The sequence below is a fragment of the Trachurus trachurus genome, assembly GCF_905171665.1.
Source record: "Trachurus trachurus genome assembly, chromosome: 9".
Classification (NCBI taxonomy): Eukaryota; Metazoa; Chordata; class Actinopteri; order Carangiformes; family Carangidae; genus Trachurus; species Trachurus trachurus.
In genome coordinates this window covers 6,806,454-6,821,851 of record NC_139895.1, presented here as the reverse complement: position 1 = coordinate 6,821,851, position 15,398 = coordinate 6,806,454, and the positions used below count along the sequence as shown (strand labels likewise).

The window sequence follows — 15,398 nt, the reverse complement described above, 5'->3', positions numbered from 1 at the left end:
ATCTCATAGCGTGGTGAATGTGCAGGTCCCAACTTGTCCACCAGAGCATTTTGGAGTTGTTGGATTGTGTATTTGATGAGTTTGATGAGGGACAGGGGACCTGTACCGTTCACCTCCATTGTGTTCACTGAGCAGCTCACGTCTCTGCCCCGCCGATCTCAAAACAACATGCACCGATAATTAAAGGTAACGAACCTACTGCTATGACTTTAGGGATTATGGTGAGAGGAGGATCTGACTAAATGCTGAACTATCCCTTTAAGACTTTATTTCTCATTTATGACTGGATAAATTGGTCAACCATTCTCCATCTTTCCCAAACGAACGTTGCTGAACACACACACACCTGCCCTGAGCTGGTTGTAGGTCCGAGCCTCCATGGTGGTGGAGGGTCCGAGGGGCTGAGGTACGGCGCCCTGGTGAGCCGGGTGAGGATGAGGAGTGTGAGGATGAGGATGAGGATGATGAGGAGGGTGAGATGGGTGAGGATGAGGAGATGGATGAGGATGGGCGGGGTGAGGCCCTTTGGTTTGGCCCTCGGAGTAGTTGACGAACACGAAGCCGTCCTTCTCGTCGATGCTGAGGGTGTCGGACCAGCGGTGGGAGTCGTCCGAGCCGCTGTCCATCGACCACGAGGCCCCGGCTCGGCCTGAAGGACCTGGAGGAGGTTCATCCATTTATTGATCAGTGAAGATGATGTTTCAATTGATTGAATTGAATTTAACTTCATAGTACAGAGATTGAAGCTGGTTGGAGACTTTAACAACCTTTTGACACAGATCATTAAATAAAAACCTGTTTGGTGTAAAATCGAACTGAATAAACTGAAGCTTCCTCAAACTTAAATTAATTAAACCTCTAAGGAAGAAGGTTTAAATCCAGATTAATGTTTATTATAGATGACACATGGATTAATTTAGAGTATGTGAATGAAAATCGGCCTGTTTTTTAGTGGATCCCTTTCCTTATGTATGATACTGTTTCAACTTTATGTCATTTCTGCCCTCAAAGCTTCTTTTTCTTGTTTCTTTTCTCTGTCTTTTTCTTTTTGTGTCTGTTTGTTAGTTTGTTTAGGGGTTTTGTTATTTGTATGTTGTTTATGTAATGTTTTGACAGTGATTTGTACGGACTGCCCTGTTGTCTCTAAATCAAATGAATCTAAATAAAAAAGTTTATCACAAAAACACGTACAATGAGCCAGACGAAGTTGAAATTAGTTTTAAACACTGTGGGCATTTGTTTCTCTATTTTTCTACTATCCTATCTACAGTTTTCCACGTTTTTTCCACCTTCCATGAGGTTAATTCATCTTGTTCACTGCCTCCTGGTGTTAATTCTGTATGTGCAATACAATCTGGCACTTTAAGGGGAGACACTGCAGGTGAATAGGGTAAAAATAAATTTAAATAACAGATTTCACCATGAAACTTCCCAAGTTTATCACTCACATTAAGACAAATATTTTTTTGTATTACAAGTTTTGTCAAATTTTATGTTAAATATGTAAATGAGGCAATATCTGCTATAATCGGGCATATTTACATGTTCTTATGTCGATTAATCTGCACTGTCCCATTCAAATAAACAAACACATTAATAAATAAATGAATGAATGAACTAAAAGTCTTTAATGAACTCTTAAACTGAGTGTGTCTAAAGTGTTGTTGTGTGTGTGTGTACCTCTGGGCCGGTGCACGGCGCTGCCCGGCTGGCTGCCTCCGCCCGTCGACGGGTTGCGTGGAGCTTTGGGCTCTTGGCTCAGACTCGGCTCGTCTCCGTCCGACTCGCTGCTGTCCTCGTCTCCGTTGTGGCTCTCGCCGCCTTCTGGAGCGTCGGAGAGAAAACCAGAAGAGACTTTGTTGTGAAAATAGATTTGAAAAAAATTTAAAAAATGTATTCATTGTGTTTTTTCTGAGATGTTGTGTGTCGCTTTCTGCTTTTGTTTCAGTCTCAGAGACTCTCACCGATCTTCTCGTCGCCGCAGCAGTCCGGCACGTCGGGCTCCACCGGCTCCGGAGCGGGGGTTTCTGGGACTTGGAGGAACTCCATTCTCCAAAACTGGAACAAATATCATTGGAAACATTTAATTAAAATCAGGTTTTCAGGAAACGAGCTGAAATTACATCAGAGTTTGTTTTTGTTCCTGTGAGTAAAACTGATCATCTCTGCTTTTTGCATGATGGGATACGGCGCTAAAGGCAGAGGAGGCTGTTACTAGAGTTGTTCCGATTCCGAAAAAAGTATTTGTGACATTTGAGTAAATACATGTGTATCATGTAAATAAATCATACAATTAATCATTTGTTCTCATTATTCTGAATTTGTATGCCATTACGTCACCAATTAATTTCCAGGCTATTGTAGCTAATAGCACATACAAAATAATGAACCCAAATAACTTCAGATAAAACCAAACCCAGATAAGAACCATATTTCCATACTTTTCTAGACCTGGAAATGTATAAAATCTAATTCCATACTTTCCATACTTGCGTAGGAACGCTGGTGAAAACAAACATTGTGGCTGCATTTTAGCAGTTTGGAAGGATTTATTTTATTTATTCCTAGATTTATGTTGTTTCTAGTTGTGTCTGACTGTCAAACTAGATAATAAAAGAAAGTTAAATATCTTTCTTTCCCTCATATTTTCAAAGGGTTTAACCTGAACCAGGCCGTACAGAATAATAATCATATTATAATATCACATCCACGCAGACGTAGCAGTATATACAGTACTACACTGCAAAAACTCAAAATCTTTCCAAGAATATTTGTCTTATTTCTTGTCCAAATGTCTCATTTCTAGTCAAAACTAACCTCTTTCCACTTAAAATAAGACTCATCACCTAAAAATGAACTTGTTTTTTAGTTAATTTTCACTTGTTTCAAACAAAGTTTCACTTGAAATAAGTAGAAAAATCTGCCAGTGAAAGCAAGTTTTTTTGTGCTTGTAATAAGAAAGAAAAACTTGCTCCACTATCAGATTATTTTAAGTGAAAATATGCTTAAAAGAAGTAAAAAGTGTCTAAAAACAAGCTACTTTTAATGTGATGAGTCTTATTTTAAGTATAATGAGATTTGTTTTGACTAGAAATGACATTTTGACTAGAAATAAGACAAATATTCTTGGTAAGATTTTGAGTTTTTGCAGTGACACACACATATACATACGTATATATAACGCATTGACATCGGAATCGGTATCGGGAAGGGGAAAAATGATATTGCAACATCTGTGGCGGTTACCCTGACGACGCCGTCGGAGTGCCCGGTGACGATGACGTTCTGCGTGTCCCACTCGTTCATCTCGGAGACGCAGCAGCACAGGATCTGCTGGCTGCGGCCGGTGAAGGTGTTGGCGCTGGCGATGGGGCTGCCGTTGATGCTCCACACGTGGATGTAGGTGCCAGCACACGACACAATGTCGCCCTGCACGCACACATACACACGCACGCACACACACCAGTTAGAATAATAATAATAATACAGTGTTCCCACTCTTCTCTTGAAAGAGACATTTTCAGCTGCTACAGTTTAACAGACATTAGCTTTTACGCCGTACACTGATTCATCCCCTGTCTCCCATTCAAGTGCTCTTTTCTACAGTGGTACCTTATTTTGTAAATTTAATCAGTTTGTTTCTATGTTTATTCCTCTCTCTCATTCTCTCTCCCAGAAATCTGATTTAAAGATGTGCAGTTTACAGCTCTAACTTATGAAACAATCTCTTAAATGCTAAGAAATTATGACACATTTATCATAAAACAGCACAAACATGTTTTTTTTTTTGGAAACTAAATCCTTAGCAGGGTCTGAAAAAGTCAAATAGAGCTCTGCTAGCTGTGATAAATCATTTTCCAGGACAACTTAAAGGGATAGTTCACCCAAAATTCAAATTTCACTCATTATCTACTCACCCTCATGTCGACTAATAAGGGCTGGGAGAAGTTTCAGATGAGTGAAATTTGAATTTTGGGTGAACTATCCCTTTAAGCTTTTCCAGGACATTTAACTTGTTTTTCTCATTTTCCATGTGTTTTTCATAACTGAAGAATTTGTTTAAACATTTTCCAGATTTTCCAGGACGCGTGGGCACCCTGTAATAATAACAATAATAATAAACTGTATATCTATAGAAGTTGAAGCTCCGCCCACCGTCAGCTCGTTGATGCACAGGGCGGAGACGGGCGCCCGGTGTCCCCTGAGCTGCGTGACGAAGGACAGCTTGTTGAGGTCCCAGACGATGCAGGTTCGATCCCGCGAGCCGCTCACCACGATGTGGTACGCCGACGACGCCGTCAGACACGTCACGGCGTCCGTGTGACCCAGCAGCGCCTACGACAACCGAACAAAACGAGATGCCGTCAGACACCGAGAGCAGAAACAACCTCAGAGTTTCTCTTTTTAAAAGCAGGTTTTCTTTTTTTTTTTTTTAGAACTTAATTTTTATTTATTTTGACAACATTATTACGACATAATCATTTCCCTTTATGTACATTTTTTTTTAAAGCAGCGCAACAAAACAACAAATAAAACATAAAATCAATTACACAGATCCAAAGTGAGAGAAAGAGAAAAAATAAAAAATAAAGGAAGATAAATTATGGAATATAATACAAAGAATGGCAATATTGTTAATAATAATTTAAAGGAATTCATAAATAAAATAAATAAATAAATAAAAGGGAGAGAAATCCACTCTAGGTATCAAATTACATGATGTGATGGTGATGTGTGATGTGTGTACTTGATCAAGGGTCTAATGCTACAAACTTATTGTATTAGCAGAGCTACGACAGGTTTCCATCGTTTAATAAAAATAGGTTTTTGAAGTCTTAATGAATATGTAATTTGCTCCATCTGGTAAATGTCCCATATTTTCTGGATCCATACATTGTAAGTAGGAGGATCTGGCTTTAGCCACCTGATGGTTATGCATTTTAATGCTGCTGTGAGCAAAATGTTTAAGAGATATTTCACATCCCTTCCTTCTATACCCTCAGGAATTGCTCCCAATAACGTTATTATAGGGGTGTGTGGAATATCCTGTTTGAAAACCTCTCTGAGAGCATCAAAAACATCCTTCCAGAATAGGCTCAATTTGGGACACAGCCAGAATATATGGGTGTGATTGGCATTCTCAGTGCCGCAATTCCTCCAGCATGAGCTACCATGTGCTGGTCCCATCTTAGATGTTATAGATACTTATCAGTAGGTGACGTCACGATGCGTTCCACCGGGCCGCCGCCATGCTGGGTACCGAACACTGAGTTAACCTCGTTAATATAATACATCCATGGTTAACCTCTATTCAGCTCAGTGCAGCCACATCCTCTCTGACCAGAAATGACTGCTGCCTGATGTAGTTTGGATATGGATATTTCTCATTTTGATGACCTTGCCTTGAAAGCACACACCTCCAGCACCTTTCTGCTGAGACGAGCTTTGACAGCGCGGTGCGCCGCTCTCTCTCCCGTTAAAAGTTAATCTAGCTCACCCAGTGGACCTCTCTCTCTCTCTCTCTCTCTCTCTCCTCGTCTCTCTCTCTCTCGCTCACTGTCTCTCTCCTGTTACTTATATGTGTTTAACCCTACACGAAAAGCCAAATCAAATCAAAAATGCGTAGCCCAATTTTTTTTTTTTTTTTAAACTCACAGACATTTATTTTCATAAAGTAATAAAATATCTGGACATTTTGCCATCGTTAACATTGAGACAAAAGGCTGCAGGAATGGAAGAAGAATTCGGCAAATCATCTTATCACGCAAAAAGGCACAACAAACAGGTTTTGCACAATGGTTTGCACAGATAAGTCTTAAAATATGTGCAACACCTTCTCATCACAATCCACGCCATCTACACAGTTACGTTATCAGCTGTTATTAAAACCCAACTCATCAGGACGCGATGACCACCACTCACATTAAACAAACCGTAAACTATTAATCCACACTCAAACCGAAGCAACAATAGTGTTAACTGTACTCAACAAGCTGTTATTACAAGGTTTACAACAGATATGACAGGCAACCTGGGCCGTGTGTGTGCGTGTATAAGAAAGGGAGGGAGGGAGGGAGAGAGAAAAAGTAGGTAAAAGCTGTTAGCTGCTAGCTGTTAGCTACCGTAGCTCAGGCGTCGGTCTCCCGTCAGGTAAAAGCTGCCGTTTATTCCTCAAATGAAGCTCATGAAGTTGTGGAGCCTCTCCGGTACAGTTATCCATCACTGCGGTTGAATTAGCCGCTAAACTGCTGGACGCTAAAACCGAGGGGGCGTCTGTGTTTACAATTCACGAAATGAACGTACGTGCCGCTCACACTCAGTAGAGTGAGGCAGCCTCCCTTGGCGTACATGTCTCCCAAGCTGTTTAATGACGGTAAAAATGAAACAAAGTAAATATCCTGCATAGTTTCTCTTTTCTGTGCTGCGCTGATCAGAGCCGCGTCCCTACCTAGTGTATTTTACTTAGCAACGATCTGTTAAACAGGAATAACAGACTGTTAAATGCAAAATCAAGATGTAAATAAATATCAGAAATATCAATAAATTATCGGAATACGACATTCAATAGAGCCATGTAATAAAAAAAGGTTTATCCACTATTTTTGTGAGATTTGATGTCACAGCCATGGATGTATTAGGTCACAGCCCATAGACTGCCTTTGGAAGTTGGTACCCAAGATGGCGCTGTGACCGGCTGCGAACGCTGTGTGACGTCACGTGATATCTATCAATTGCTGGTGTTCTGAAGAACCTGGTAACTACTTTCCACTTAAATTCCTTCCATGTGTTCGAGTTTGTGGCAAGGTGTGCTTCAGTACAGGTATTTTATTTAGAAGGAGCCGGACTGACTGAGCGGCGCCGTCACCTGTTTGAGTGCGAGCGACTTGGCGCGCTCCTTGGACGTTCCCGTCTCCCACACGCAGATGGAGGTGCTGGTGCCGCCGGTGATGACCAGTTTGGGGTTGGGACAGATGGCGCAGAGGATCTGACCCCACTCCGACAGACACTCGTACACCACCAGCGCCTGAAAGCACAGAGACGGATTCATAAAGTTAAAGATGGAGCTCTGAACCTGAAGCTACAAGGAGATAAAAACGATCTGGACAGGAAGTTGATGTTTGTAGACAAGAACAGACGTAATCAAGCTACAAAGGAACTTTAGAATAAAGGAAGTTGATCTGAAAAAGCATCAAACTGTTAAATTATTGACATTTAAATAATAACAAGACAAATTTTCTTTCTTCTCATGCTGAATTCTTAATCTCTTTTTCTCTCTGTTGCTCTTTTTTTTTTTTAAATTTTAACTACAGTTTTATGATTAACTTGTATAATATGTAGCTCCTGAATGAAACGACAACTTGTGTCGACGTCTTTGTTGCAGAGTTTGGTTTGAAATGAAGCTGCAGCATCGAGAAGGTGCAAAACATCATTTAATATTCAGATCCGTCTCATTACTTCGGTCCTAACGAGTGCATTTTATACATTTACACATATTATTTCATTTATTTATCATCTACACTACCAGTCAAATGCATGGTCACACTTTCTACATTGAGAGATTCAAACTGAAGACACTAAACACTTTTAATACACTATACAACTCCTTATGTGTTCCTTCATTATGAATCTATCATGAAGATCAAGGGATAACAATAAAGAAAGACCAGTGAATGAGACGGTGTGTCCAAACCTTTAACTGGTAGTGTATCAATGCATTGACTTAACACTGTACTTTTAACTCTTTCGCGACCACACTAATTCCTCAGCACATCCGCTCAGGACCACATGTTTTTGGCTATTTGTTTACCTTTTATCTCACGTCGAACCGAACTCTGTACATCACCTAGAAACAAACGGTCTTCACGTGGTTGAAGAGTGACTTTACAACGTGCTCCACGAAAAAACGGCGAGTTTTTCCGCCGTTTCGTTCGTGAGGACGAAGTAGAAGAAGAGAGCTGGGTTTCTCCAAAAACGGAGCTCCCGCTCTAGTTTCAGAGAAAAACGCACTTTTATGTCAAGTGGCAATCTGCTCATTTTACCGCTACTCTGCAGTGTGGCATGTCTCCCAAATCATTTCTACGGCTAAATAAATATATTTGTAGGCATATCTGGGGGGTGTGGCAGCCTGGAGAGCAGCGGTGCAGCGGTGTGGGTCTCTGGCTGCAGCGCAGCAGCTCCGGGACACTGCTGTGTGACTGGCCGGCGATGAGTGCTCTGTGGCGGGGGCGGCCGGTCACAGCCCCCGCTGCAGAGCGCCCGCTCCGCTGCACCGTGAAAACAGCTGTGATAACGGGCTTTCAGATCCGAGTCTCCAAACCATAAACGTTTGTAACAGCACCGGTAAAAGTCGCCACATTTGTCGTCGGTCGCTTTTGTCAAAAGAGGGTTTGGAAAGTCGCCAGATTCAGCGAGAAAGTGGCAACACTGTAGCCGACAGCCGCACAGCGCTGCACGCCGTCCCCACAGCAGCATTCAAGGAGAACGATTACTCAAACAAAACCAAGATCACACAGTTTATAAAAAATATTATGTTTTGATTTTAGTTTAAAACAGTTTTACATATCAGAGGACTACCATATTCACACACAGGGTACCTCAGAGTGTCTATTATCGTAATCTGTAAAAAAAACGGTTTTGACGAGTTTGCTCGTCAATGGTCGTGAACGTTCGGCAGGCTGTGACGAGTTAACTCGTCAATGGTCGCGAAAGAGTTAATGGTAACCCTTTAATTTACAGTACAGGCCGCTAATTACATGGTAATTATGTAATAATGTCAAGAAATAGACTAGAAATAACCGTCAATTTCAATGTAATATCATGTTTTCCATAAAGGCTAAAGATTACACATGATGCTCATGCTTTCAATTGTTATTTCTTGGCTTTATTTCTCCACATTACTATGAAATTGACCTTTATTTCTAGTCTATTTCTAGACTTTATGACTTTATGAGCTGCCTGTAAATTTAAGAGTTACACTTTTAATCTATACGATGAACTGAATTTATATTTTTGAGACTCGAGCACAGTAACAGTTTCTCCACCACCAGCAGAGGGAAACAGTGAGCAACGATTCACTGGAACCTGCAGCTTCAAGAGGAGGAGGTCTGCAGCCTGGAGGAGGAGGAGGAGGAGGAGGAGGAGCAGCAGCAGCAGTCTGTGTGTGGTAACTGACCTTGTCGGACTCGTAGTTGGCCAGGCGGCAGCTGAGGTCGGCGTAGCCCCAGGCGAAGGTCTTGCTCCAGGTGGGAGGAACCAGGACTTTGTTCTGCTCCACGGCCAGGATGCCCTTATCGGTGCAGACGATCTGACCCACCGGCTCCTTCAGCTCTGAGGGGAGGAGAGACCGGCCGGATAATAATAATAAATCAGGTTATTATTATGATTATTTATTATTATAACATTTATTTAAACTCGGAAATATATTGTGGAGAAACCTCATTTGCAATATAGCCGAGACACATTTGAGGACAAGACACAAAAACACAAAATGTTTGAAACATACACAAGCATATGAGCCTGTGCATATTCTCATTTGTCCAGGTCATAGTATCTCAAAGGAATTTTAAATCGATTTAATAATAAATTCGATTTAATAATAAATTAATTTTCCATTTAAAATTCCTTTGAGACACAAGCATATCCGAAATCCGAAATACAAAAAAGTAAAGTGACAAAGATAAACTGAAAACAGAGAAGTTTAGTGTTAAAAACAGGAGCAGTTGGAGGTAAAATAAGATGAATTATGGATAGACTTTCCAAATTCAGTGTTACAAGGGTTACAAGCTGAGTGTCAGTGTGTGTGTGTGTGTGTGTGTGTGTGTGTGTGTGTGTGTGTGTGTGTGTGTGCGTGCAGCCGAACCTTTGACCGGCGCTAGTGAAGGTCTGAGGTTGTCCAGGTGATGGAAGAAGATCTTGTCGCTGCTGGAGCTGGGAGGAACGCTCGCTACGTCGCCGTTCGCTTTGCTGCGAACACGTTTGGGAGGATGTGGCTTCTTAAACAGCTGGAACACACACACACACATACACACGCAAGTTAACGATGTGATCCAACATTTTGCAGTAGGCCTTCGCTCTAATCAGCTGATAACATGGAAAACCAATAAAAAATCTTTCTTTTACATTCAAAAACAATCTCCCAACGTTTCATAGTCCAGATAAATGAGAAAAGGCAGGTAAATGATGATTAAAGTTGACTTGAAACTTTTAACCCTCTAGACGAGCACAACATTAAATAACTTCTGAACCGTTGATGATAGAGACGAGCTGTAAATGCATCTGAATCGTGAGATTCTCCGCTTTCCGAAAGGTCATTGAACAGTGCCTTTATGACAACAAGGGACCGTATAGGGTGCGTGTAATCACGTGGTACAGGAACAGAAGTGAGGTATTCCTCCGCTGACGTTCTTTATTCTTTAAACGCAGTTTTCTCAGGTTTTCAATTGGAAAAAGAGAGTGGAAGACCATAATTCAAACCATCCAATGTATGACTTTGACTATAGGGTCTCATTTTAAAGCTTATTTTCTAATCTTTCCATTGATACCAAAAATCTCAAATTTGAAATGTGGGTCACTGCGACTCATTTTGCTGGATCAGGTCACATGTCACATGTTGTTTCTAGGACTTTGTGAACCTGTGTTTTTAAAGGTGCTGTATAAATAAAGCTATAATAATAATAATTATTATTAAAAGCAGTAAAGTTGAAACTTGTTTCCTTGTATTAGCAGCGTGAGCATCAGAGCAGAAGCAGCAGCGGCGGCCGGTGACGGCGGCCGACCTGTTGACATCATAAGACGGCTCAGTTTAAAGTTTAAGTTAGTTTCCTTCTATTAGCATCAGCATAAAAAGCAGCAGCAGTCTCGACCGTAAATCTAATATTATAAGTGGTCGTTGTAGCAGTGATGTTAATTGGGAAAAAAAGGCATTGTCTAAAGTTGAAACTAGTTTCCTTGTATTAAAGGTGCATTGTGTAGGAATTACTCCCATCTAACGCAACTCAATCGTATTTTTCATGCTGCATTCATGTGAAATTGGGCAGACGGACGACATAGATAACAGGAGAAGTTACACAATATCCCTTTAACATCAGCAGTGTGAGCATCAGATTAGAAGCAGCAGCAGCAGCAGCAGCAGCAGCAGCAGCGGCCGGTGGCGGTGGCGGTGACCGACCTGTTTGGGGATCTGTCCGAAGTTGTTGATGAAGCCGATGGTGGCGGTCTCTTTGAGCGGGTCGTTGATGTTGTAGATGTCGACCTGACCCTCGTAGAACAGGTGGTGGAAGACGTTGACGGCCTCCACCGCCGGCGGGCCCTGCTGCTTGTAGCCGAAGATCAGGTCGATCCACTCGTGCAGGTGAGCCGACACGTAGTCGCACTCCAGCGCCTGATTGGAGGAGAGGGAGGAGAGGGGGCGGAGTCAGAGAGTTCGCTGTCAACCAGACCGCTCTCAGGTGTGTGTGTGGTGTGTTTGTCTGTGTGTGTGTGGTGTGTGTGTGTGCGTACGTCTCTGTGGACCCTGATGAACTCTCGGGGGTCGCCCTTGGCCCACGGCGGCAGGATCACGTCGCCCAGTTTGGTGCCGTTCTGCTTCGCACCTGATTGGTCGAAAAACAGGAAGAGGAGGAGGCAGATATTTTTATGCTACATTTTATTTGAACTCAATTTATATTTAAGAAAGTGAGAGTATAGAATATAGTTGTTTAAGATTGGGTATGGTGTTTTAAATCATAATTTGAAGTTAGATTTAAAGGGATAGTTCAACATTTTGGGAAATTGGCCCATTGCCATAATCCCTATATAGTCATAGCAGTAGCAGTGCGGCTCTGCTCCACAATTAAAGGTAACGAATCTACTGCTATGACTATATGGCAATGGGCCAATTTGCCAAAATGTTGAACTATCCCTTTAAAGATGTGTAGTCCGTGGCTCTGCCTTTTGTATGAAATGTCACATGCTTCAAAATTATAACAGACTTATCATAGAACAACGCAAAAACATGTTTTTGTTTTAAACCAGGCTCACTACAGCTCTGTGCTGTATGTCGCTGTTAAAAGTCTGTTCTTCATTCACAAGAAGAGTAGGCTACACACTTTGTACCGTTTCCACCCAACTGGGTTATTTAAATAAAACTGAGGTGTATGAGGTTCAGTCTGATAATAACTGAAGCGGTGTCACACACTAACACGTCCCTTTGAAGAACCAAACAATAGTTCCTTCTGTTACAGCGGCCAGACCTTTAGGCTTTACCAGAACTACGACTCATTCACAAAAAACACCTTTCAATGGAAACACCTGCAAATAGCAATTGTGCTTTTTAAAAAAAAATTTGAGTGAAAACCACTACAATGGTTACAGACTGCAATTTTAAGATGAATTTTAATTATTTTTTAACTTGCACTTGAATTTATTTTAACTTATTGTATGGTATGACCTTGTGTTGTCTATGCTCTATGTTAGTTTGTGCTCATTTGGATGAATTGGAAGTGGCCGTTGTTTTCTGTTTTTTTGTGATTAGCTCCCTGATATTGTATTTCAATTTCCTTGCAGGAATGAATAAAGCTCTACTCTCCTCTCCTCTACTGTAAAGCCAGCTACTGACCCAGGTCGAAGTTGTTGGAGTTGAGCATGAACTCGGGCAGGTAGAAGAACTCGGGGATGAGCTCCTTCACGTCGGCCATGTTGTGTTTGGAGGCCGAGTTCCAGGCTTCACGCACGCTGTGGAACATCCTGTCGGCCAGGTCGAAGTGACCGCCCTGAGGAAAGAAAACAAAACACCACCAGAGCCAAAAGTTACGATAGAAAACTAAACATTTTCCTTAATAAATGTTAAAAAAAAGAAAAAATCCCCAACGTCGAACCTGCAGTCGGAGGAAGATCTGTGTGAACGGCTCCATGCGGACCAGGTAGGACGCCACGATCATGGCTGAGGAGTAGTGAGTCCCGTAGTGGTAGGCCGGAGTCTCACCTGGACACACACACACACACACACACACAAATAAAAGAGGTTTAGGGTGTGAAACGTCCATAGACTCTCAGTACGTTTATATGACACTTGAGAAAACCAAATTATTGCCTTAATCCGACTAGAACTGGACAACTGAGTGAATGTAAACGTAGTTCTCGGAGTCGGTTATTAGATTTTCTCAGTTGCGTGTAAACTGGGACAGAAGTCCGATTAGACGCCAAAATTTGAATTTTGAGCATAGCTCGATTAAGCTGTGCATGTAAACGTAAATCTCTGGCTGGTTTGAGATTTTGGAGACATTGCAAGAAAAAAAAAAAAAAGCAGGAAGATCGGGCAAAACTTCCTAAAATGAAGTCTCTGAATGTTCAAGTTTAAAATCTCAAATCAATGAGAAAAAACTTATGCATTTTGTTTTGCATATTTCTTAAAAATTTGAACTTTTTTCCTGCAAAACTTTGAGCTTTTTTCCTCCTAAATCTGTGAGTTTTCTCTTTTTAAATGTCTGACTTTGTAATAGAAGAGAATATCTGACTCTTTTTCTCATAAATTTTCCAACTTCAAATTTGAAAATTCATATTTTTTTACCCTGAAACCTAAACCCCCTCTCTATACGCCTGTTTTTATTTAGCTTTTGCGTCGTTATATTCATGAATCTTTCCAAACATCTAATTTTACTCCATCTCTCCTCCTCCTCCTCCTCCTCCTCCTCCTCCTCCTCCTCTTACCGTTGGGATCCTCCCAGTCCTTGTATCTCTTCTTGTACTGCGTCAGTCTGTCGTCGGTCTGAGCGCCCATCGGCTTCGCCAGGTTGCGGAACGTCTTGGGGTTGCTCAGATCCAACTCCTGGTTATTAAAAACAAAAAAACAAAAAACACATATTATATAGAGTTTGTTGTCATGGCAACACAATAACTCAACAACAACAACAACAAAGAGAGGAGACATGTGTGTGACCTCGGCGTCGTAGTCGGCCAGGATCCAGGGGAAGACGGGGTACTGCATCAGGTCGTTGTAGGAGCGACCGGCCAGCGTGTTCAGGTGCATCAGGTACTGGAAGTTACTGATCTCTCCTCGCTGGAAACACAACACACACTAACACGTCACACACACACACTGTATATATACACACACACATCACAGCTGCAGGTACAGTATGATGATGATGATGAAGAGTCGAGGTTCTTACCTCCCATCTCTGAGTCACTGACTTCTCACCGACCAACGTGCTGAGGAGACCCGACCTGAACACGGAGACAAGGGTCAAGATTTAGTGAGTGTCATGTGGAAAAGAGCTGTTAATTTGTCTTTATCTTGATTTATTATAATTATTATAATAATAGAAGAATGGAGGTTGAAACAGAGAAATAATTAAAAGAGACAGAGGACAGGTCCCATTATTTATCAAAAATAAAAAAGTAATATCTGCAGATGAGTCGACCAGAGGACAGAAACCATGGTCTGGTCTAAATGCTAATGCCCCACACATCTGGAATCATCTACAACTAGCTCTTAAGTTAAACTCATTTGTCCCATTCAATCACTTCAAATTATTAATTAATAATTCCCTGTCTTCCGTTTGTAATTGTTTCCTCTGTTGTTTTCTGTTCTGTCCTTTACTGTTTTTTATTGTGTATATCTGTTCTGTGTTTTGTTTGTTTTGCTTTGTACTCTCGTCTGCACTGTAAACGAGGCTTGCCTCAGTGTACTAACGAGTTTAAATAAAGGTAACTAGAACTATAAATGAAACTCCTCTTGCACAAGGTATGTGAATGTTATTTCTTTACTTTGTTTAAATTATTTGTTAGGTCAAGGTGAGGTCATGTGAGAGACATCACCTGCACATTTTTCTTTTTTTCCCCCCGTATCTTTCTCATTAGTAAGAGAGATAAGTAAAATGTTTTTGTTCTATTGTATAGTATGTGCAAATAAATAAAGTCTAAAAAGTCTAAAAAAGACTAAAAGTCTGAAGGAGGACCAGGTCTCAGGTCTCACCCCTGCTCCACGCTGGTGTTCGGCCTCTGGCCCGAAACCGACTCGGAGCTGTCGGCCAGTGAAGGCACCACGGCCAAGAACCTGCAGAGAGAGGGAGAGAAGAACCATGAAACCTACATGAGCAGTAAATCAGAAGATGCAGATACAGTTTATTATAACAGAATTGTCACAATTATGACATTGCCTGATCGCGCTCATTTGAGCTGAGCGCAGTTATTCTGCATCATCGTTCAAATCCTCTGGATAAAAACAGCAGAAACAGAAACCTCAGTTTTCATTGACTGGCCCTTTCTTAATGACATCATCACGTTGTGCCGCCTTCTTCTTCTTTAAGTACACATAATAATAATAATCATAATAATATTAATAATAATAATGATAACTTTATTTATATAGCACCTTTCAAAAACAACTTACAAGGTACAACAACAACAAACTAATTCTG

General features: G+C 41.3%; 1 protein-coding gene across 1 annotated transcript in view; it reads right to left on the bottom strand.

Annotated features, from left to right (window-relative positions):
• wdfy3 (WD repeat and FYVE domain containing 3) overlaps positions 1-15,398 on the bottom strand; it is a 178,009-nt gene that overhangs the window by 2,534 nt on the left and 160,077 nt on the right. Inside the window, exons 48-63 of the mRNA XM_083979941.1 lie at positions 14,954-15,034; positions 14,148-14,202; positions 13,916-14,035; positions 13,687-13,804; positions 12,855-12,961; positions 12,596-12,749; positions 11,500-11,591; positions 11,168-11,380; positions 9,860-10,001; positions 9,173-9,327; positions 6,866-7,024; positions 4,156-4,335; positions 3,247-3,429; positions 1,965-2,058; positions 1,681-1,824; positions 347-658 (exon numbers count right to left, since the gene is read on the bottom strand). Of these exons, the coding sequence (XP_083836067.1) occupies positions 347-658; positions 1,681-1,824; positions 1,965-2,058; positions 3,247-3,429; positions 4,156-4,335; positions 6,866-7,024; positions 9,173-9,327; positions 9,860-10,001; positions 11,168-11,380; positions 11,500-11,591; positions 12,596-12,749; positions 12,855-12,961; positions 13,687-13,804; positions 13,916-14,035; positions 14,148-14,202; positions 14,954-15,034 (2,309 nt within the window). The remainder of the gene's footprint in view (positions 1-346; positions 659-1,680; positions 1,825-1,964; positions 2,059-3,246; positions 3,430-4,155; positions 4,336-6,865; positions 7,025-9,172; positions 9,328-9,859; positions 10,002-11,167; positions 11,381-11,499; positions 11,592-12,595; positions 12,750-12,854; positions 12,962-13,686; positions 13,805-13,915; positions 14,036-14,147; positions 14,203-14,953; positions 15,035-15,398) is intronic.